General features: G+C 38.0%; 1 protein-coding gene across 5 annotated transcripts in view; it reads right to left on the reverse strand.

The window, feature by feature from the left end:
- Nucleotides 1-23,151, reverse strand: part of ARHGEF7 (Rho guanine nucleotide exchange factor 7) — a 138,187-nt gene that overhangs the window by 17,976 nt on the left and 97,060 nt on the right. For all 5 annotated transcript variants that reach the window (XR_001412281.1, XM_014944127.1, XM_014944126.1 and 2 more), the window contains exons 9-17: nucleotides 14,427-14,565; nucleotides 13,504-13,563; nucleotides 12,159-12,305; nucleotides 10,227-10,313; nucleotides 7,034-7,112; nucleotides 5,535-5,674; nucleotides 4,639-4,863; nucleotides 2,605-2,698; nucleotides 1,175-1,264 (exon numbers count right to left, since the gene is read on the reverse strand). Coding sequence is in view for 4 of the 5 variants with exons in the window: in XM_014944127.1 (XP_014799613.1) it covers nucleotides 1,175-1,264; nucleotides 2,605-2,698; nucleotides 4,639-4,863; nucleotides 5,535-5,674; nucleotides 7,034-7,112; nucleotides 10,227-10,313; nucleotides 12,159-12,305; nucleotides 13,504-13,563; nucleotides 14,427-14,565 (1,061 nt within the window). In the remaining variant the exon portion in view is untranslated. The remainder of the gene's footprint in view (nucleotides 1-1,174; nucleotides 1,265-2,604; nucleotides 2,699-4,638; nucleotides 4,864-5,534; nucleotides 5,675-7,033; nucleotides 7,113-10,226; nucleotides 10,314-12,158; nucleotides 12,306-13,503; nucleotides 13,564-14,426; nucleotides 14,566-23,151) is intronic.

Raw genomic sequence — 23,151 nt, forward strand, 5'->3', positions numbered from 1 at the left:
ACAGAAAAATTAAAATGAAGGTTTTTGCTGTTACTTCAAAAGTTTCTACAATCTAATACAAGGGCCATATTCCAATTAAAAAGTACCTATGAATACAAAGAAGCTGCATTTTTTTCAAGGTGATAACAATAAGCGAGCACACATTAGGAAAAATCCATGAACTAAGTTTGCAACTGCATTTTGAGACTTCTCAACTGTCAGCATAAAGTGCTTTTGCTTGGAAGCAAAACAGCCACAGAGCACTGTGGGGAGCAGTAACAATGATTAATACTGCAAATTTTCACAGCTTTAGTGGACGAGGAGTAAGTTATAACATCCACTCTTCTAGCTCCTGACAACAGCAAAACCAGCCAAGTACTTCAGGATCATTATACTGTGTTCCAAGGATCCCTGAATTATATTGGTATTCATCAGTGCAAAAAAGAAGTGTGCAAATCAGAACAAATACAACAGCATTTTCTCCTTCCTTGTGTAAATGGAACACATGCTGGTGGGCTCCCCTGCTTTGCGCAAAGTTTTACTTACAACACAGAGGAACTCCACATGGCAACCTCGATTTGGATTAAATGAAGTAGGACCCCAGAGGCACGTTACAGGTTTTCAATAAGCTAGATATTGATCTGAGAAACTAAAAATGGCTTTAAGCAACACACAGATCGGAGAACAATTTCTCTAGAAATTACAACATGGGATTAAAATTTGGAATTAATACTAAAAACAACTAGTGGCAATGAAAGTAATTTTTCTAGGTCTAGGTTACTTTTCCATGTCAGAAGTCTTTGTTGAACAGAACAAAACAAAAATAGACTCCTCCAAAACTGTGATTACTTCTTTATTCCTCCTCACTACTTACCAGATTCTTCAAAAGCTTACTGATCAAGTGTCATACTCAGTTCAGACACCTCTCATTCATTAGTGAAGTTCTGTGCAATTTTAAACCATAACAAGTACTCACTTTATTTATTTATAAGAAATACTGAAAGAATTATAGTCTCTAACCATGGTCATTGACATCCAATACTTAAACATTTGACACTGATACTAAGCCAGAAACAGGTTATTATTTCTTCCAGGTCCAGCTTGCTACTTGCAAAGGCCTGAGAACATACACACCTCTTTTTGCAAACTGTCTAATTGTGTTTTAGTTAAGTCATTTCAATAATTTCTAACTTACTTGAATTTAGTGTTTGACGTGTTTTGGCACTTGTGCAATATGCTTCAATGACTTTAAGAATTTGAGCATCTTCTTCTAAAGCAGCTGTACCTAGAATCAACGGGAAAAATGGATTTTTAAACATGGTCATGTTTATTAATACAGAACAGCCTTTGTAAATCACTATGTTTCAGGTGAGACCACAGTTCAGCCTAATTAACCCTTTAAAATTCTTGTAATCAACCCATTTAAAAAAAAAGTAATCAAACTTCAATGAGCAAAAGAAAAGATACTGTTATGAAATGCTTGGGGAAGAAAAAAATCAAGTCAAAGTAATTACCCTCACATTCAAGAAATTTTCTGAGCATCTAAAGGTGCACAGGACATGTTTTGAAATGTGGTCACTCTGATTCTCAACCAAACGGCCACTGAACTGAAAAAACCCTGTATACTCCAGTTACTATATAGCTATTATTTAATCAAAGAAATTAATTCAGAAATTAATTCAGAATATTAATTCACAGAAAATAGATCTTGAAAACTTCTGGATTTTGTCTATATATCAGATTTACCAAGGGGTAACAACACACTATTGAAAATTAAGCTCAGAATTAACAGCATAATAAATACGTCAGTACAATTTCAGTCTGGTGTGTAGTAGGAAAGACTGCACAGATACAAGTTACAATATAACTTGTCACATTATAGTGACAAGTGCAGTAATTAAACTTCACAGATACGCTTACATTATAGTGACAAGTGCAGTAATTAAACTCCTCACACTTTAAAGTACAAACAAGCACTACTGAAAAAAGATATCTAACTATTCAAACTTAACATGGCAAAAATTTTCTAAAGGTAGATCTCCACAAATCTTCTCTTTGGGGAATTCAGTAAAAATGCTGTCAGATTGTTCACTTGCAACCGAGCGAAACTCCAATCAAACCGAAATCTATTACCTCTAATATCAGTTTAGATGGACCCAGGAGTCTATGTGTGGGGAAAGACAATTGATTGTTTTAAAAGCATTTTTCCTGTTTTCCTCCTTGAGGAAAAAACTAGTCTTGAAGAGTTTCTGCTGCGTGAATCTCTTCTGCTCAAATTGTTGTTCACAGTATTAAAAGACAGGTTTATCTCACTGAACTTTACATGGCTCTGCAGCCAACCTCCCTTCCCTCTGTTGCAAACAGAGATCCACAGGCACTTCACAAGCAACTGTATCAACTATAGTCAACAGTGATACTCTACAAAAGCAACTAATCCCACAGTGACATAAGCACCTAAAATGAATAAAACAAACCATCCTCTGGAGATACCTACTCCTCTCCCCTGACAGGAGAGAGAAGAAACCAGGTAACTTACTTACACTGTCCATCTAACTTTCACAGAATTTAAACAGTTGTTAATTCTACAAATTGCATTATAAAGATATTTGTTCAAGTGTCTCTTACTTTTTCTCAGTGCAAACTCTTCATCTGATGGCTTCCGTTCTGGCTTGCGCTTGGGAAGCAGCTTTTTCATGGTTTTAGGGCTTTTACTGAGATCCTGTGTGGGGAGAATAAAAATAAAAAGGAGTAGAACTTCTCCACATTATTTCAAAGCTGAACTTTTAAGACGCATACAGGAATTACTAAGTAAAAATCTTTTAACAGCACCAAAATTCAGTTTACTAATATTTTTTGGGCACATCTGATTTGCCTGAACTGGTTCACTTACCCTCTACCCTTCCTCCAACTATACACAAAATCAGGTATTTTTTTCTGTTCTATTAAAGGAAATATACGGAAAAGCTGCTGCAAAAACATGCAGGCTGTTTGGGAGCTAGAGTGAAGGGAAGAGGCAGGCACACATTAATACACATTTTTTTCCTTAACTTTTGAAGAGACAACCCATTTCATTCGTCTACTTAGATGCAGGTTAAAAAGGACCTAACAAGGAAGCTGGGCAGGTAGTATACTCTTTAAAGCCAGAGTCTGCATATGTGTAGGTCTGTTCTTACAAAGCTTTACAGCAAAAAAAAAAATATACAGCAACAAAGACAGCAATTCTGTTCAAAATGTGGTCATGCTAATTTACAGGAAGAATGCTAGGTTACAGGAACACAAGGAATATAGTGGTCTACCCCTTACCTTAAGGATATAAGACATCCTCTATAAAGATACAGAACAAGAAAGTAAAAAGGTGAATGAGCAGGACAGATGAAAGAAGATGAATATTGGTTTTGAACATCATTGTATGCTAAACACTGTAAGGATGATTGACATTTTTACCACATTGGAGAATTTAGTTCATGAAAACGTTAAAGGTATTAAACTTAAACTACAAAATAAGCATACAGCCAAACAGAAGAACCTCTTATAGCAACTAAGCCTAAATACTAACCTGCCAATTGCAGAACACGTATTACTTTTTCCCTTCAGGGGATTTACAAAAGAAAAGAAAAAACAAGTCACACAGGCACACCCACAACAGGAAAAAAAAAAAAAGACAACAACAAAAAAACACAAAACAAAACACACAGGGGGGCGGGGGCACAGAGTTTAGGCTACAGTTTCTGCAATTTACATGTCTACAAAATAATTTTTTTCTATCAACATCTCATGTTTGCAGAATCAAATGTTCTTAGGCATAACTGTATGATTCTTTTTGGGTCCTGCTGCTTAATGTTACATCAGTATCATAAGGAAGCATGACCAAGATACTGAAACAGGAGATATCACCAAGCCATAGAACAACCAATATTCTCCTCTTTACATAGATGTAGACTTCCAACACAAATCTAACATTTTCTTACTATTTACAAACCCACACAAAACGTAGTGGCAGGAACAAATAAACCTATCGCCACCATCTTTTTGTGGTTAAAATACCACTTTTTATTTGTCTTGGAACAGATTTCTGGTTCATACTGTATGCTAATTAAAAACTACAACAGCACTTTAAAAGCTAAGCTTTTTTTTTTTTGCTAACAGTAACATTAGCCATCAGTACCTTTGAGTACAAAAACATTACATGTATTTTGACAGCTACCATTCTTTTCTTTTGAAACGTGCTATTGTTACCTAGTAACGGTGGTAAATACTGAGGAACCAAGAGTCAATTATACCTTGCAGTGTGCTTAGCAAACAAGGTACTTCACAATAAGCCTGGATGATCAACTTAACAAAGGAATTGCTAGTTTTAAAAATAAATAAATAAATTAATATCTTACTTCTTAACTGGATAAAGAGTGGAAGTAAGTGGAAGCACTCGGGGGAGGCAGGGGAAGCCTTTCCTAACAAGCCTTACTATTTTCTCAAGATGAAATCCCCATTTGAAATGAGCAGCATTCACTGGTCTATTACCATTGATTCAGCAATGGCTGTTAAATCATCTTTATACAAAAAACCCACACAAAATCGCAAAATGGTGCTGTGTAAAAAAAAAGTTAAACTTTCTATGGTAGGCCTACTACACAGTCCTACTCTTTGGCTGCTCCATCTCACCTCTTTATAACAAAGAGCAGCTGAAGGCCGTAATGGAGGTGCAGGTCGTAAGCAGCTCAGACTCCAAGGCTTGGGGGTTTTCGGAGGTTCCAGAGGTCCCCAGTTTATCGTGGTATGTGGGGTCCCATGATGCGACGGATGAGGGAGAGTGTGGTATGCAGGAGTCAGGGGTATTGGCTTGCTGTCTGAATGCTTGCTGGAGGGTGTTACTGCATGGGAAGGAAGCTGTCAAAGACACAAGGGTGATGGGAAGAGAAAGAAAGCACAATATTGTCATAAAGATATAGTATCATCACGGATTGATGGAATAACGTCATTCGCTCTCTAGTGCTTCTGTTTATTACAGCTGACCTTTGAAGATTTTGATACTAAACTATTTTTTGGAAAAATGCAGCTTAAAGGAATGTTTATTGTCTACCACAAACAAAGAATGTACTAAAGAAAGAATAGCTACGAGCTGCCTGCTCCCACTTCTCTCACCACTGAGGGTGGAGCTAAATTTAGATCCATTCATATCCAACAACTCAAAGGCAGTACCAAAAAGAAGGTACTTAAGGAAATTGTTTCTCCACAGCTTGTCAAGTACATCACCAATTAGAACCTACTGCTCTAAGGATACTTAAAAGATGGTGAGGTACTATTTGGTCAAAACAGAAAAAGTAAAGATAATGAAACTTCTTTTATCCTGTTAAACTATTACACCAAGATCAAAACATTGCATTCATTGTTCACGCAGTTAAAACCAGAATGATCTTTTGATCCATTAAACTGCAGTCACAACACTCAGTTCTTGTTACTAGTGGCTAAAAAACGCTTTACATGGTGGTATGCTTGCCAGAAAACCTAATTCTGCAGACACTGCAGACATTCACGCCAATTCAGAAGCTATTTCTTACCGTGTGAGATGGCACAGAGTGAGGTTTAATGGTGGGATTCCCAACAGTTGTGACTTTGGTTTGCTTCTGCAGGTGATCCACCCATTCATGCAAATCTTGTTGGTTGTTACAAGACACTAGTATCCTTTCAATCATGTTTCCTGGGTGACAGAAAATAGAACATGTAGGAAACCGCAGAAAGAGAACTTAATCCAACACAATTATAACAACACTAATTCCCTGAAACATCATATCCCCTAAGTATTAAGCAAAAATTTTAACCTGTATTTTCAGTACAACAGCATCTTGGCTTTTTCAGGTTGTAAGAGACATTTCCTCCACATATTTGCTCCCGTGCCAGGCACAGGAGTTCTACATCTTTTTCCCCACCTGTATTAACTAAAGACAACCTTTAATGATAGGTGTAGAAGACAGGCTTATCTAGTAGCCAAATGCTTCTCAATCTTCCCCAGTAAAGCCAGCATGTAGCCTAAAATGTCATTCTTGAGTCTGTAAGCTGCCATTTGTGAAAAGTTATAAAATACAGTTCACTGACCTTCTCTAATATTAAAGCTGAGGCAAAAGTCACTTGGGAAACCACCAGGAAGATTAACCAAAGATTAATCCCTGCAGTTAACTCAATTTTAACCCGTCACATTCCTCATCCCAGGTCAGCTTTGTAACTACTATCTCAGATGAACATGCACCATCAACAGCTTTTTCCCCTCTGCCTCATAGCACTTATGTGTGATACTGCCTGCCACTTGAGAGGGCAAAAGTTACTTCACTTAAATGCAACCTGTTTGGTGGCAGAAATGACCCAGGAAATGAATGAAGGTATAAAGCTCCACCATGTGGACCCTGCTCCCACCATCCTTTAAATCCACCAACAAAATTAGGTATATGGTGAAACAGATGTCCTAACAGACAGAAATTACCCAAAGCACGCACAATGGCAACCATCATTAGCAGAGATGCTAAAGGGTTCTCAGGACAGGGGTGGACTGTTTCTAGAAGAAAGCTATTGTTTAAAGCTCTTCCAGAGTATCTGGAATTTCTTTTCAACCAGTGAGTAGCACTGCTTCATTATAAAGGATCTTCTCCAAGGCTACTGCCACCAATTCATTAAAACACAGAACTTGGGGGACAAATGCCACACAAACACAGTTTGTTAACTGCTTAAGACTAGCAGTAAAAAGCAGCTTTCAGGGTTAGGCTCTGGGTAACTGCCTTACAAAATTTGTATAATCACAGGATGGTTGAGGCAGGAAGGGACCTCTGTATGTCATCTGCTCCACACCTGCTCAAGCAAAGACATCTACAGGTGGTTGCCCAGGACCATGGCCAGACAGCTTTTGAGTATCTCCAAGGATGGAGAGGTCTCCAGGCAACCTGTGCCAGTGCTTGGTCACCCTCACAGTGAAAAAGATTTTCCTGCTGTTGAGATAGAACATTTTATGTTTGAACTAGCTTATCCTGGAGCAAGTAGCCAATAAAAAAAAAATATGTATGGCCAATACCTGATATTTCAAATGCATTTTTATGATTTTCACTATCTTCTAGCTTTGTGATAGTCATTCCTGTCGTTGGCAGTTTCCCCTAAAAAAAAAGGCAGTAACACTGAAGTTAAATTCAAAACATTACCAAGTAAAAAAAATATACAAGCTTCAAGTTCTGAACAAAGACACACAAAGTGAATCGGCAAACACACACATACTGAGGGCTTGAAAATATTTAAAAATCCACACAAACACCTTATAATGGAAGTTTTTAACATGCTCAACTTCTGCAAATGACACCTGTGACTTCAATGAATCTATCTGATAACTATGCAGGGTATGAAGTCCATACAAATTTAACAGTGGTCATCACCTCAGGTTCTCAGAACCAAGACCTTCAGCGTCATCCATATTACATGACTAAAGGCAATGGTGACTCAACGTTAAGCACATTTGTTTGCAAACTGGTCAGTTAGCTTTCAAAATAAGGTTTGTGGTACAAGTAGATTTAGAAAAGAAGATTTCACCAAACAAATGCATCAATTATTTACTGAAGATTTGTATCTCTACACTAACCCCACTACTACACTCACTCAGAAATATTTGGGGAAGGAAAACAAAAGCAGTAAAAACACCTTTAAATTTGTGAAGTTTCAGAAGAACATATTAGTTTTGCAGAAGAAAATTTTTTATTTAAACCCTGTCAAGCTGGAAAAAAAAGTCTGTTTAGGATGACTTTTTGACTCTTCAGAAACACAGAAGAATAAGTAAAACTGAATACTGTCAGGATGAAAGGCTTTACCAAAAATACAACTTTAATAAAAGTTCTTTAAGACAGATCCTGTATTCTCCTGCACAGAAACACTATTCAGCACATGCTGGCAAAAGTGCAAATACTATGTACTGTGGAATTTTGGATCCAATGCAGATTGGGGGGAGGGTGGGACGACATGACATGCGACAGGACAGACACAACTCTCTTTTTTCCCATTTTTTCTTTCCTAATGACTGCAGAATGGACAAAGGTTTCTTAGAATCGTGGAAACTAAGTATCACTTGGTATTCTGTGTGCACAGGGTGTGCTCAGGCCCAAGATGCCAAAGAGTTTTCTTGCAACAGCCTCCCCACTGAAGGAAAAACATGGTGGTGTCATACACTACAATGCAGCCTAAAATTCTCTTCTGTTTTTCCATGTCTACCGGTTCATGAATCACACAGCGTGCAGCCACACAGAGAGGTGCAAGAACTGCTGACATAGGTGAAAAGAAAATATGGGGATACACCAAGAGAGATCAAAGATCACCTGAGCCACATGGAGAGAAAAAGTATGAAGTCAGCAAAACACAGAGAAAATGGAACTGAACTCATGAATCATTTATATTCTTTTTCAACAAAACTGCAAAGCCATTTTGTAAAGTATAGATTGTGTCCCTTGTGACTTCAGTTTACCACTACTAAAAATTCTCCCAATTAGCTCATGCGGCAGGTATCAGCACTATCAACCAGAACATCTGAAGTCTGTTGAAAACTGGAATATTCAGAAATACAGGGAAGGTGTAGTGTAGGATGCAGACTCCAGTGGAGTCACTGTTTCCCTGGGAATGGCTGAAGAAGTTGCATCATCTTCTGCCTGCATCCATCCCAGTTCTGAGACAAGAACCTCAGAAGAAGAGTCCAGGCAGTCCATGTTACACAATCCAGACAGACACGCACAGTGATGAAGTAAGTTTGCCTTGGTATGAGTATGTAGTCATGAATATTTGAGAAGCTCTCAGTTTCAGGAAAATCATGTGAGAGGTTATGAGGAAATTAAGACTTTTGCATTCAACAGAAGGTCACGCAGCAGACACTATTGTTGTGGCCATACTGAGCAGAAGCTGAAGACAAATGCACAGAAAATTGCTTATTTGCTGAACTATACACCTGGCAGACAAGGTGGGAGTAAAATCAAACCTGACAGATTCATTATTTATTTTACATTGTTCGTTAACACACTAAATTTCCAGTCAGTTACATTTGTAACTCGTACACAAGAATTTTTCTTCATCAGAAATTCTAGATGTGCTACTTGAGATAAAGAGCTCACCTGCTCTTTCTAGTATTTTTCTTCCATCTTTGTTGGGATAAATCACTGGCCAAAGATTCTGACAAGGAGCACAAAGCTAAGAGAAACTGGACTGTGCATTTGAATCACCTAACCAACACAGTCTTAGAAAAATGCAGCTGCTACCATGGCAGGTAAGATACAAATTCAAACATGAATTTTGGAATTTAGTTGCTCTAAAAAAAGCCAGAGTGTGACTGGATGTAGCCAATTCCATAGGAACCCCAAATGACTGTGCTCCAGCATTCCCTCACAGCAGATGAGTCACTGCTCAAGAAAAGGAACTGCTCGAGAGACTGATTTACAGAAGCACTTACAGCAGGTGAAATCTCAGGCTTCTTTCAGAAATTTTGGTGGTTTAATGTGATGTCTGTAAATCGCATAACAATACTAGAACATTTATAATTAATTCAGAAACTCATGGACTATGCATTTATTTCATCTCTCTGGAGTCTTTGAAACTACACACCCAGAATGCAGGTGCTTCTGCAAAACTGAATGCCAGTCCATGTACCTGATCTGCTCCAGTAGCCATAGCAGATCAAATGCACTTTTGGAGCATGCCTTCCAGTTCAGCTTCACCCCGAGGGAATCCAGCCTGTCAGCCCCGAGACTACTTCTGCACTGTGACTCAAAGATCACTAAACAGGGAAGACTAGAAGATTCATTTCAGAAGTTGCCTGCTGATTCAAAGATAAAACACTAATGCAGAACACGCCTAAAGAAACTCAGCTAAACTTAGCAGAGCTGTCTAGTTTTGGTAAGATTCAAGCAGCAGTTGGAAGAGCACTAACAAACCTGTAAAACACCATCATTTTCCTATGTAGATCTAAAAGGCTATCTACACTTCCTCTCATTAGCTACTACTAACAATGTAAAAAAGTCCAAACCTTGCTGATTTTAACAGCTAAAAAACATAGTAATAAAATTCTGTGCTAGAAGCCTGAGTCTAATTTGTAACACCAATGACCGGTTCGTATTGCAGAAATTAGCTTTTAACTTTATAAATGCGGAAGTTTATCAATCCTTCCAAATTTTCTATGAAATACTATTTAGAAACAAACCCACCCCTCAATGCTTTTATACACGTATGTTCATGTATTACTTTACCTGATAGATAAACCCACTCATTCTTGGGCTGGCAGACAACATCAGCAAAATGTTAGGGAAGAGAAGAAGATACCTTTCATTCTTTTCCTTATCAAAAAAAGAAAATGAAAAAGTAAATACAACATCACAAGCCCCCTCCCCCCTTTTTCTGTTTTATATTATTAAAAACTACCATCAATGTTACAACTCCATAATTACTCCACAAATATTTGCTCCTGGCAAAATTAGCTCTCAGTTGAATAAAATAAAAAAAAAAAAAAAACAGAATTATTTGATTTTCTATTTAAAAAGTGCTAGTAACACATGCCAATATTTCTTCCTGGAGAGTACAGCCTAATATTTTAAAACAGACATTTTACAGCCTGGGTGAAATACTGACTGTGTTTAATATGGTAATAACTGTTTTGTCAATTTCAGCAAAACCAAAATTACATGTTGGATATATTTCTTAACATAATTTAAAAGTATGCTGTTACTCTAATATCAAGACCATGGCGAGACCAGATTTTTGAACGGTGTTGGATTAGACCCCAAAGTAGAAAAAGAACATGAAGGAAAAGTAATAATTCTTATATTCACAATAAAAACACACATTACTTTGTTCTGGTTCTAATTTGCTAGTTTCACTTAAGAAGTTATGGATGGAGGTGGTGGTTTACACTTAATCTACCACTATAGACAAACAATGGAAGAAAGAGGCATTAAGGTATGTTTTAATGACAAAACAAATATATCCATTGACAAACTCAAAGTCTCAATTTCAAACCTCTTCACAAAAAAATGCAAGTCCTTACCAAGTTCTAATGTTTCTGTTTTTCAGTAAACATTTACAAATGTCTGTATCATTTTTAAAAAGATAAAACCAGTACCAATTGCTCTTCCACAAAGGGAGCTGTTCTCTACCTAGCTGTTCAGCTATCTAGAAAAGCTTCAATGCTATGCAGAAACTTCTGAAAGTCCATTAAATTTGACATTTCAGCTCATGATGAGCTGGGGGGGGCGGGGAGGGGTGCTCTTTTGTTTTTAAGACTAGAAGAGACCTGACTGCAAAAGATGCACTATCAGCTCTACTGAATCTTAATTATTTATTTTAACACCTAACAAAACATCTGACAGAAAAATACCAGGTGACGAATTTTTTAAATATTCAGTTGCATAAACGCTTTCTTCTTTCTTCATATTTATGGACACCTTTGTTCTAAGGGAGGAAACTGACTGAATGAGGTTGCAATTTAAAAGCCTCCACCAGGTTCAAAGCTTCATTGATTTTACAGGGGAACAACTGACAGTAAAAACGCGTCAGTAATCTGTGTAACATTTCCTTTCTGCTAGCACTTGCTTTTAAGATTACTTTAACATTTTTGGTAGGGCAACCTTTTCTTTATGTGTTTTATTTGTCTGGTTTGTTTTAAAAAAAATCACCCCAGACCTTACAGTGTCACCTTCAACTTTCTAAAGCCTCTTCTTATTCTATTTCTCCAAAACCACTTGGTTGTAAAGCTTGGATTTAAAAATTCACTACTTGAGCAGAGTTCCCAAAACAACAAGAAAAAAACCAGTGTGCCTCAGACACCTTGCAATACAAAACTTGAAAGTTTTTGATATTTAAAACACTCCATAATGACTGCTAGGCAAAATGGTCCTGTAATGTAACTACACATGGAAAATCCTGTTTAATTACACACTTTGAAAACAGTCCTTCAAAATCAGTGTTTATAGCTGCTATATTTGGTTACATTTCAGTAAATTTTACACATGAGGCCATCCATCTTCAAGGACATTTTGTAATAAAAGCTTTAAATCAGTAGAGAGATATTTTAGTCTAGATTAGTATCTCTGAAGCATTCTGTTTATTTCTGCTACGTAATGATTATAATAAATTTGATTCAAAACGGAAAGAAAGACTGACAGTAAAGACAAGAAGGACATTACCTCACTTCCAGCACACTGAATCATGACCTGGGACATGTAAATCACGTTGCCAAGTGTTTTAATGTCCTCTCCCTCCCAACAACGGATAGCTTCCGTCAGTATTTGCAGTTCAAGTTCTTTCCGTTTCCGTACTTCTTGACATTGTGCCTAACAAAGATAAGGAAAAATACCATCGCTATCAACTCTATCAAATCTGCAGCAGGTTTAAGTGTAGAAATACCATTACAATTGTATTTACTGTTGTGCTTGGAGTACGCAGAAGACACCACCTAACTTGAATAATTTTCATTTCAATGACTATTACCAATATTTCTTCTAAAGCTAGTTTTTGCAAACTTCAGTATTACTTTTCTTTCAATGCACTGACTTCGATTACCTTCCCAAATTCAGTGATAGTCCCGTTTCTCAAATTTCTCCTTCCTTCACATTTTAAATTTTTGTACTTCCAAACAAAAATTACTAGGCTTAGCAGAAAAGAGTAACAGGTGTCATGAATACACGATTATACAACAAAGCATCTTTTTTAGTAAAAAAAGCCATGCTAACTGTGCAAACTATGAGTGCATATAACCTTGTGCTCCTATTTTTCATATGTCCCCAACCTGCTCTACTAGCCGTACTCCCACTCATCTCATTTTAATTTTTCTCAACAAGGTTTCCTCTCATTAGTAAAACACCCAACAGAACGGTATCCCCAAACCTCTTCTGAACAGAGATAACACTAAATATCTGCTTTAAAAAATAAAAAATAGAAAATGCCAGGTTACCACCAGCACACACTCCTAACAGGAAACACAAAAGATTATTGTAACCAAAATTGTATTAAATAAATGCCTGTTGCAGTTGACTTTTTTTTTAAGACAACAGCAGACAGCTCATCTGTTCAAATTAGGCTCTCTCCTCCAATTACTATTAAAAGCTTCATGTCTTCTGAGTTTCCTAGCACTTTCCCCTTCACAGGCTCTCCCCCCAGTCCTAACATCATTCCCTTCTAAGGAATGCACTTACTAAAAAACTCAGAGAATATACTCAAATGCTGCAAAGAAGCCCTTCTTCAGGGCACTAGTTATGCTAGCACTAGAAGAAGGGGAAATGATGCAAAGTGAGAGGGCAGACCAAGAGGTGCAGAACGCTTACTTGGCTCTTCCATCAATAGTCTATGTGCTATATCTCCCCAGCAAATTACCATCCTTGGGCTCTGCCCACAAAGAGAATCGATTTCCAGGATTTCAAAAATTTCTTATACAAACATTTACAAAAAAGCTCTACTTTTTAAAAGCAATAGAGGGGGATGAAATTATAAAACACTTTACTTATATTATCTATTTTTTTTAATCACTCTTACAGAAAGATTTTTGAAGGCAGTCATGGATTTTTGAATATCTGGGCGATCCGGATGATAATCCTAAAAACAATGGAGAAAACATACAACAAAAACTTTAGTTCTAGTAAAATTCATTAAAAAAATTTAGAGGCTTAACTAAAAACAGATAAACAATCCTGTAAAATAGAAATTGTAGACTTATCTGCTCTCTTTTCACAGCCTTCCTATTCTTATATCAAACACTGGTGGCTTGTAGTAAAAATGAAGAGTCACTTAGAACATTCCAACTTATGCTTAAAATAGAACCAAGGAAGTTTTACGAGACCTAGGGGACAAGAGATTTTGAAATCCTAATAGGAAAGCTTTGGCACTTTAGCTTTGTCAAAAACTAGATTCCTTACAGACTAGTATGTTTCATTGTCACTAACTGACAAACCAAATTGTGTGACAAGACAAAGACCCATATGCTTTCTATTTCTCTCCTGCTTTCACGCTCAAAAAAATCTAACCTATAAAATGCAAAAGCAGAAGCTGCAGCTCTTCAAACACCTTCCCATACAGGAAAGATCATTTTTGGACAGTGTCAAAGGGACTATTTAGGTGATGTGTTCAACACGCTGAGGTCCTAAGATGAGAAGCAGCACTCCTACAAGATAAGCCTCAAGTAGTAACGGGAAACACATTCAATGCCAAGTCAACCAAAGATGCTGCAAGACTGTTCTAGGAGTGAAGATTAGCTTCTTTGGCTAGATTTACTCTAAAAGTTTAACTTTTACAGGAAGTTTTACTGCACTAAGTTTTAAACCCTTGCAGCCCATATTTTAGAAGGCTGACGGAAGAGCAAACAAATATAATTTTGGGTCCCATCATGTTTGACATGTACCTTTAAAATAATTGTTGTCAAATCATCATTAAGCTGGAACATAAATGCTGATAAGATATACCTCCATGTGCCTTTCAAGTTCTTTGAGTAACGTGGGGTATTTATCCAGACGCATAAAGGGTTTGCTGAGGCCTGTGGTCAGTACAAGGATCCCAGGGCTGTTGGCACCTTTCACCTCCATGAATTCTCCTAGCTCCTCACTGTGTACACAAGATATTTAAGCAAATGAAGATCAAATTACCAAGACAATTAAAATTACATTGGATTCTTCACTTCAGTCTTTCACCTGCAATGAATTCTGCCAATAAAACAAGAGGTCAAATAAATCAACAAGTAATTCAAGCACAACTTCAGTGCTGCAATCAATTTCTGCATTAAATAAAATACAGGAACAAAGACACTTGCAGATTTGAGGTCCACCCAGGGAACAACAGACGTAGGATCAAACCCACCATTCTAGGCAACTGATGACTAGTTCCTAACTGAGGAAGAGCTCCTAAATGCTACCCCACCCTAGCAACGATTACAGAATAAAGCCATTTGTGCTATACTTTATTAATGAGCTCTTTATTCTAATAAGATGATATCTGACCTTAGAGATGGTTTACACAGTTAATGCCTAGGCATAAACGAGTCAACAGCTTCATATTTAACCAAGCACCAATATTTTTAAGGTGTCAGGCACTAATGGGAAGACACAGAGTGTTTCAGAACCGTTTTTCCTTCCCACACTTACATGTTTAATGACTTCATCTCACACATCCAAAGTGTACCGGCAAAACTGCCAACTAATCAACAGCCATACAAATGGTACACCATAGTAGAAATAATTACTGAACAATCTATTCTCAAACGAGTTCAGGCTTCACTGAGGGTGTTATTTACAAAACACACTTGTTTTGACAGCAAAACTGCTGTAAGAAATCCATGCTCCCCAAGTATCATGAACTGCTACTTCCCCTACCCAGATGTTTTTTCATATTTGAATCATTTCCAAGAACTGGCTCAGTCCCTCAACTTTTTACATTGACTCAGTTAAAAAAGCACCGCCTCCTGGGAATTTCAGCTCACTTTGTTATCAAGGAAACTTATAATAGCTACATCTTCTGCTTCCTTTTAAAGCAGAGGTTTTAGGGGAGTATGGTGGAGGAAAAGCTTTTCAAGAGTTTCAATGACCAGGAACTAAATGACCTCTCTCTGTTGTGAAAGGAAGGTATGACAGCATCTGGGCCAATTTCCAGGCTTCAGAAAACACAAGCTGCAGAATAACATGGGATTCTAAAGACAAAAATCAAAATAAAGGAAATTCAGAAAGCTGTTTATTAAAAAGATAACATCTTCTTGCATTCAGGCTGTGTCATTCTAGACGTCCGCAGATAGGGTTGCTCATGTTTTGAGACCTTGTTATAATAAATTAACTAGTTCTTCAAAAAAATACCACAGAAAACCCAAACCCCAACAGTATTCTCATGTGACAGTCATGTAAATTCTACTCTAATATATCCTGAAACTCCTTACTTTCTACTGATTATGCCCCCATATATCAGAATTACTAAATTTTCTTACCCTCCCTGGTTATTGGCATAGTCTCACTTTTCAAAGGAAGCCTTAGCCAGCCACCAGATTCAGCACTTTCAGAAAGTGTAAAAACAGTGTCAAACACCAAAGAGCAATAAACGAGGAAGATTTTTACATTATGGTCACATTAACAAAAAGGGAAGGGCAAGGATCTCCAAACCATAGTGTTTCCATGCAGAAGTGAAAGCAAATAGTGACGTGCTCAATTTCACCAGGAAAAAAAATCACTGATAAACACACTACTATGTGTGAACTACTATATGTTCAATTATCAGTGAGCCATGCTATACAAAAGCATTACATAGATTAAGACAAAACAGACCTCCCTACCTCCCGCAAGACACACACACTGCTTCCCATATGAGAACAAGTGACACTTTGCTTAATAATGTCATTTGTCCAAATAGATAAAGAGAGCAGAACAAAAATATCAAGATGGGAAGGTTGATGTAAATGCTTTACCCACCATCCCACCTGGATGTCTCTCCCATCAGGATGGGAAGGTCATGGTTGATGTAAATGCTTTACCCACCATCCCACCTGGATGTCTCTCCTCCCAGCTTCTAAAGCTTCCCAAGTTCCCACAAGAGAAGGTACTTTTCCATACAGTTTACTCCAATGTTTACTTGTCTTCAGATTAGTTAATTGATATTTACTTACACTACCTTGCTTAAACACATCCAGCACCGTTTCCAAATTGTCAGGTCAAACATATCCTTACACAACCTCTTTTAGAGCACTTCACCCCCATTCTAACCAGGCCCAGGCACTCCTCAGGGAATATTTTTGTGCCATTTCTGCTGTACTGGAGTGTGGAGTTGAGAAAGCGGGTGAGGGGGACTTCCCAGCACCTGCGTTGCATTTTAAAGATGCAAAGAGAAGGGCTGGGCACCCTTTAGAGTGGCCACAGCTCCACCAGGCAGATCTTCCCACATCCCTCTCGAGCTAAATATATCAGCCACTCCAGGCCTCCTAAAATCACCTTGTGACGTTACCAGGTTTTAGCCAAAATCAAAACCTATTGAAAAGCTTCCTACAGTAATTTGTGTGGAAAAATTATGATAATGCAGCACAGATAAACCTACGCACTTTTCTAACTTAAATTTAGATTTAAGAAGCAAAGCTGGCAAACTCTGAGTGCCTAAAGCCTGAAGACCTACTTTGCCTTACACTTCTTAGTCACAGCCCTTACTCAGCACAAAATCACACCAACTTCAGAACTTGACAACTGATTCTGGTGGCACCCTAAACAAGACTAAGGATTTTGACTCATACTTAGGTTTTGGTTTTACAGTGTTCCCAGCTACTTGTTCACTGAGGATTCAGGCCAATTTGCTGGAACACTACGCTGAACGGCTACGGTGTGGTGGCATGTCCTCTTTCCCTGACTCAGCTAAAGGGAAGCTGCTGTTTCCAGCGAGGTGATGGGTGGACAAATGAGGGTACAGTGCCCAGTGGCCAGAGAAAGCTTTACCTGTGAAAGCCCATCTGTCTCAAGGCACTCAGTGGTTTTCAATTTATATTCATTGGGTACATGACACCGATCATGTGGAGGCTACCGCTTTTTTTTGTTTCATCCATCAGTTCTCCCTGTAAGCACCCCCACCCATGTCCATGTCAAAGTTAGAGTACCTATGGTACTTGATATGTATCTTCAAGTAAAGATTTAAATTCATTCTTTGCATTTCGTTTGCCTCAGCCAGATGCACAGCCCCTGCTGCCTAACTTTATCAGCTATTCCCTTTACACATTAACTGCTTCTCTTCCCCATTTCAGGCAGAACAATCCATATGCACATCTACACAGCTTCTCTTTTCTCCCCAACGTACCAGTACACTCTACAGTACATGCCAATTACAAATATCACAGGCCATTCAATATAACATTGCTCTGAACAGCACTGATTTTTGCCCTTAAATTGCAAAGACACAAAAACTCTTGTCCTAATTACTTTGACCATCTCCATGCTGCTGGGTGCAGACAAATGCTTTATATCAATGGTATTTACTGAGTTATCCATCAACACAATGCTTTTTTTTTTCCCTCCCCCTTCCCTTTTTTTTATTTAACGCCTCTAAAGTAGGAGGAACACTGGTTACCATTTCACCCACATTCACATTCCTAATTTTCATTATCGCTGTCCCATTTCTTCACGACTTCCGCCTTATGAGATAGATATGGGAGAAAACAGGAAAAGAAAACTCACTATAGCCTGAATTAAAATCGACTACTTGGAAACCTGAAATAAATGGTAAGATACTATCTTACTTTCGCAGTCTACTCTGCAAAGCCTTTAGCTAAACGCACTCTGTAGTTACACAATGTTGCAGCAGTTTCCAGGCCATTCACTGCTCTTGGACACAAGATACTTGCTTGTTTATCACCTTCTCTTTACTTAATCACAGTATAGGAACCTACAGAGCAAGTTTAAACCTCAGCTCACTTGAAATGTACACAAAGTCCTGAAAAACACGCTTAGCAATGGCATCATCAGGAAGCCTTATACACGGAGCAGTGTTAATAGGTGTAATTAAAAATGAATGACGTAGTTTTCCTCCCAACATTCCCAAGAGGACAATGTTTTCTTTCATACACTTCTGTGCTTCCCTCTGACAAGTTTTGACATGCCAGCTTACTCAGACTCTAGTATGAACACATACACGTTCTTTTAACATAATAGTACCCCAAATTTTGTCTGAGCAGTCCCATCACACAGACCCCATTAGCAGTCTACTCATGCTAAACCAACCTGCTACCTCTGCAGCTTCATTGACATAAAATATCTGGTAAAAAAGGGTGTTACTTTAGCTCAAAGCTTGAAGTCAGCATCCTTCATTTATTTACAAAGGACAAATACAATACAGTACATAATGGAAAGATTTACTTTCAATAAAATATGGGTGTGTTGAAATACTGTTTGAGTATGACAACAGTTCACAACTGCTTTTTAATTAATAGCAGCTTAAAAGTCAGTGTCTTTAGCTTAAGAGCGCAGCTGCTTTGCCAAAGACAATGGCTCTTTCATATCACAATTTCAACCGATGCCTGGAAGTACCACACTCTCCTAGGCAGTATATGCTAAATAAAACTCCGGCTGGCAGCTAAGCAGCACAATTCAAAAAAAAAAAAAGTATCATTGAGCTGAATGGGAAAAACTTTTTAAACAGCGAAATCATCAACTTAGTAACACCTGCCTAAATAAGTAGCTTTTCAGAAAGAGGCAGCTGAGATTTGAATTCACTACTTGCGTCATTTTACAGAATAAAACGCAGAGAAGCATACAAAAGTGCTGCGCTTCGTTTATCCTGAGATCTCGAGCTGAACAGTCCTCCCCATTCCAGACTAGAGTTAGCTCACAGCTTGAGATACTTTAAAGGTCACCATGAAAAGTGTCTTTAAGCCCTATTAATATATTCAAATCTTTCTTAGTACAGCTGCCTCAAAAGCTCCAGATCAGACTGGGGGGGAGTGGGGTGGGAGGGAGGGAGGAGGAAAACAAGTTCAGATGTGCCTATGGGAACAGAAGGAGGGGGAAAAAAAAAAAAGCCATTTAAACTTTAAACTCGAGGAAAGCACATCCAGGAACTAGAGAAGGTATTTGTTTAAAATCACAACTTACTCTTCCGAAGCAGGTCTCTCTTTGTAATAGATGGAGCAGGAGCTCTCACTGCTGAGGGGTCTGAGGACTGCACACAGGCACCGCATTTTGAGAGCTCAGCAAACCCCTCAGCCGCAGCTTTTAATTTCCTAGCTCTAAACTCCCCAGTCAAGCTCCTCTCCCGGGGACTGTTGCTCGGCGTATGACATCAGCCTGCACACTCGCCGGGCTCAGGGATGCACCAAAGTGGGGGAGGCACAAAGACTTTTTTCTGACTCAAGCTGATCTGTATTCCACGCTCCAGTTACCCGGAGTAATTGTGATGTTTCAAGCTCCACAAATTTTATCCAGACTGCAAGGTCTGCGATGCAAGTGTAGAATATGCCTGGGACATGTTATCTAAGAGGACAGAAGAATCTAGCAAAATTAATGTTTGAACAAGGAAAGATTTGTGAATAGTTTGCTTTCAGCTGAGGACTGGCTCGACACTTGCCACTTTGCAAAATTTTAAGAAGTAGGCATATATTACTAATTTTTGGCTGCCTTTTCATCAATTTAAATTTTCTTTTGGAACCATTTTTCCTCCATTTTGTTTTAAAATAAACATGGTGCTGTTTAAACAAAGTAAAAAAGCATATACTCACCCCCTCATACATAACATACTTGATGCTGACATTCTATCTGCACTCTCCATATGTCTTCAGAAGACTTTTAAGACCACTGATCAGTGGGGTCTGTTAGACTTTATTTTCACTGCATTATCCACCCTTCAGTGAGTTCCATACTCAAATATCTTTCCTCTTGTCATCTGGGATGCAGTCCACTTAAAATCCCAGTCCTAGCTTCTGCCTCTTCGTTTTCTTTTCTGGAGTTTCCCCTTGCACTCAATTTTGTGGCTTGTGATCTTCCCCAGGTAGGTAACATACCATATTCCTGGGACTCCTTACTCCACTGCAACTCTCCAGTTCTGTACTTTGCATCCAACTGGGTTTTTTAATTTCTGAGGGAAATTCATTCTCTCATGCCTTAAGGTTGCTCATCCTGTTTCTTCTCTTAGTGGGAAGCAACCATATGTCTATGATCAGAACACAGCAATCAATGCTACTTTGACTAAACACCACGCCCTCGAGGCAGTCCTGCTCTCCCCAGCCAGCAAAACTCTCTCCACAAATAACACCGTGCTCTTGTATTGGATCACCTGCCCTTGGACTTGAACTGGGATTCTCAAGTAAGGGTTATTAGAAACTGGAACCTCATATGATGTAGCTGAAGAGGTCTGACTGTTCCGGGATGAAGTAAATAAATTGGGGATCACGTACAGCAGCAGTACAGCCACCACGAGAGAAGGGAGTAAGGAGAACAAGCCAAGAGGCAGTGGTGGGAACATGCAAACCACTGATCTCTGCAGGAGCCACCACCCAGCTGTATCTGGCAAGTTCCACATCTTCAGCTCTAGCCAGTGGCTTATGACACACAAGACATAATGACACACCTAAGGAAAAATTACTTAATTCGTAAAGGCTCTTGATTTATTACACAGAATGAATTCTAATTCTGGAAAAAATAACGCAATGGCTCTGAAACAATTCCTGAGACAAAAAGTTCCTACCAAACTCTGGAGAAATTATGTTTAGTACCAACTCTTAACACCTGAATAGAACCTACAGTGCTACATCTAGAACCAAGAAAAGAACCTGTTCCCAAACTTAATAGAAAGATTTTTTGTTGTCGTGGTAGTGGTTATCAGAGGTAAATACAACCTCAGAAACATGCAGCTCTGGAACCTGAATGCCTTTTGGGGCTGCATTAGGTTTTATTCCCATTTCTACATATTTACATACGCACAGATCTCTAATGATATTAATTTCAATATTAATAATTAACTGAAGGAAATAAAAGATGTTTGCAGCTTTGAAGATTTGAACATGAAAAATCTTTTATTATTAAATAATATACCTAAGCCATTCACTCTTACTGTGTATTTATATAAACACGCATATATATGAACACATATGCACAACCCCTTTTATTTTGTACTAATTGAATAAAAGCCGCCATCTTGCTGTTACATATGATCAAGAAGCATGTAACAAAGACAAGAAAGAAAACACAGGCTAGCATTCATACTGAATGGCATTTAAAAGAAAAAAAGAAAAGTCACATTCCAATTGAATGCCTCTTAAATGTCCAGCCCTGCCCCAAGTACTGCTATTTAGAATCAACTTCACAAAAATGCTATTCAAAAAAGAAGCTTTTGACCAGAAGTCCAAAATAATTCTAAGTTAACATCATCAGGTTTTATCTATACATATATATACACACACACACACACAGAGCTTCTTTACCAGGTGTCAGCAACATTTTAACAGGTGTTACAACACTGCTCAAAGAGCATGCTTGATACTTCAGAAAATTAAGCTAAAAACCTGAAAGTGTAACATTCCAAACTAGACGACTGCTTACAATTTTGATGTTACAGTGATCCAATGGGTAAAAGAAGCAATATGGTGAATGCCTCAAAATGACAGCCATTTTCCTTTAAGCTGTTTTTAGTCAGTGACAGTAAAATAATAAAACTAGTATACTTTATAAAATATAAAAAACGAAGTGGAGGTAAAGTTTCTGAAGTTTCCCTCAGAGCAATTATCTAGGAATTTTTTTTTGTTTCATTTTTGTTGATATGATCCCCATCAAAAGCAAGTAAACTTAATAAACTGCAGAAAATAGCTTTTCTTCTGTAATAGTAATTTTCTGTAATAAGAATCTGACTTAAAATTATCAGCTAGGCTTTTTTGTAGAAAAGCTTTCAGAAGCACAGTTAATGCATATGCGTTCAGTTTATGAAGTGTGCAGAGTTCAAGGCAAGAAATAATCTGCTGTAGACAGTAAGAATTTATGTTCCAAATCAAACCACTCCAGACTGCTCTTTCTTCTTCTCTCTAAAAAGCTACTGAATAGCACAGCTGTTACAAACATGATAGTCAAACCCAGGAATTCAGCAAACATCTATTTCTCTACCATATTTCTGCTGGTATTAAAATTAATGCTTTTGGACTCTGCTAAAACTAGCAAACTCTAGCTTGACAGACTCTCCACAAAAACAGCTAACAAGAATCAGTACTGGTTTTTTAAAAGTCTTAAACCTCAGTCTTAGACATATCTGAAAAATTCCAATTCAACATTAATCTAGCACTCACTGCAGTGTAGTTGTTTCATTATTATTACAACCATGACTATCCTCTAACCTCACAGTAAGTTTTACATTAGGGTTTACTAGAGATGCTTTTACGCAATAAAAACATCTCAACTAGATAGACAAGGAGACAGTTAGGAGTATTTTCCTTTTCTTCATACCTTCAATCAGTTTATTTTTCTCAGGAAAAAAAAAAGGTCTTTTCCCCCTACCTTTAAAGCAATGTAATTAAAAGCTTTCTGGCATTTTAAGAGGAAAAGGTTTAGAACTGCTTAAAGCCACTCTCTGATTTCTTCATGGCAGCTGTCTCAAGCAGAATTTTTAGTCAAGCCACTTGCTACCTACAGCAATGATGTTCAATGAAAATGAAGGGCTTAGAATAACAAAATAGGGGTAATTAAAGAAAAAAGCATTCAC

This window comes from Calidris pugnax, unplaced genomic scaffold (assembly GCF_001431845.1).
Source record: "Calidris pugnax isolate Ruff unplaced genomic scaffold, ASM143184v1 scaffold69, whole genome shotgun sequence".
NCBI classification, from domain to species: Eukaryota; Metazoa; Chordata; class Aves; order Charadriiformes; family Scolopacidae; genus Calidris; species Calidris pugnax.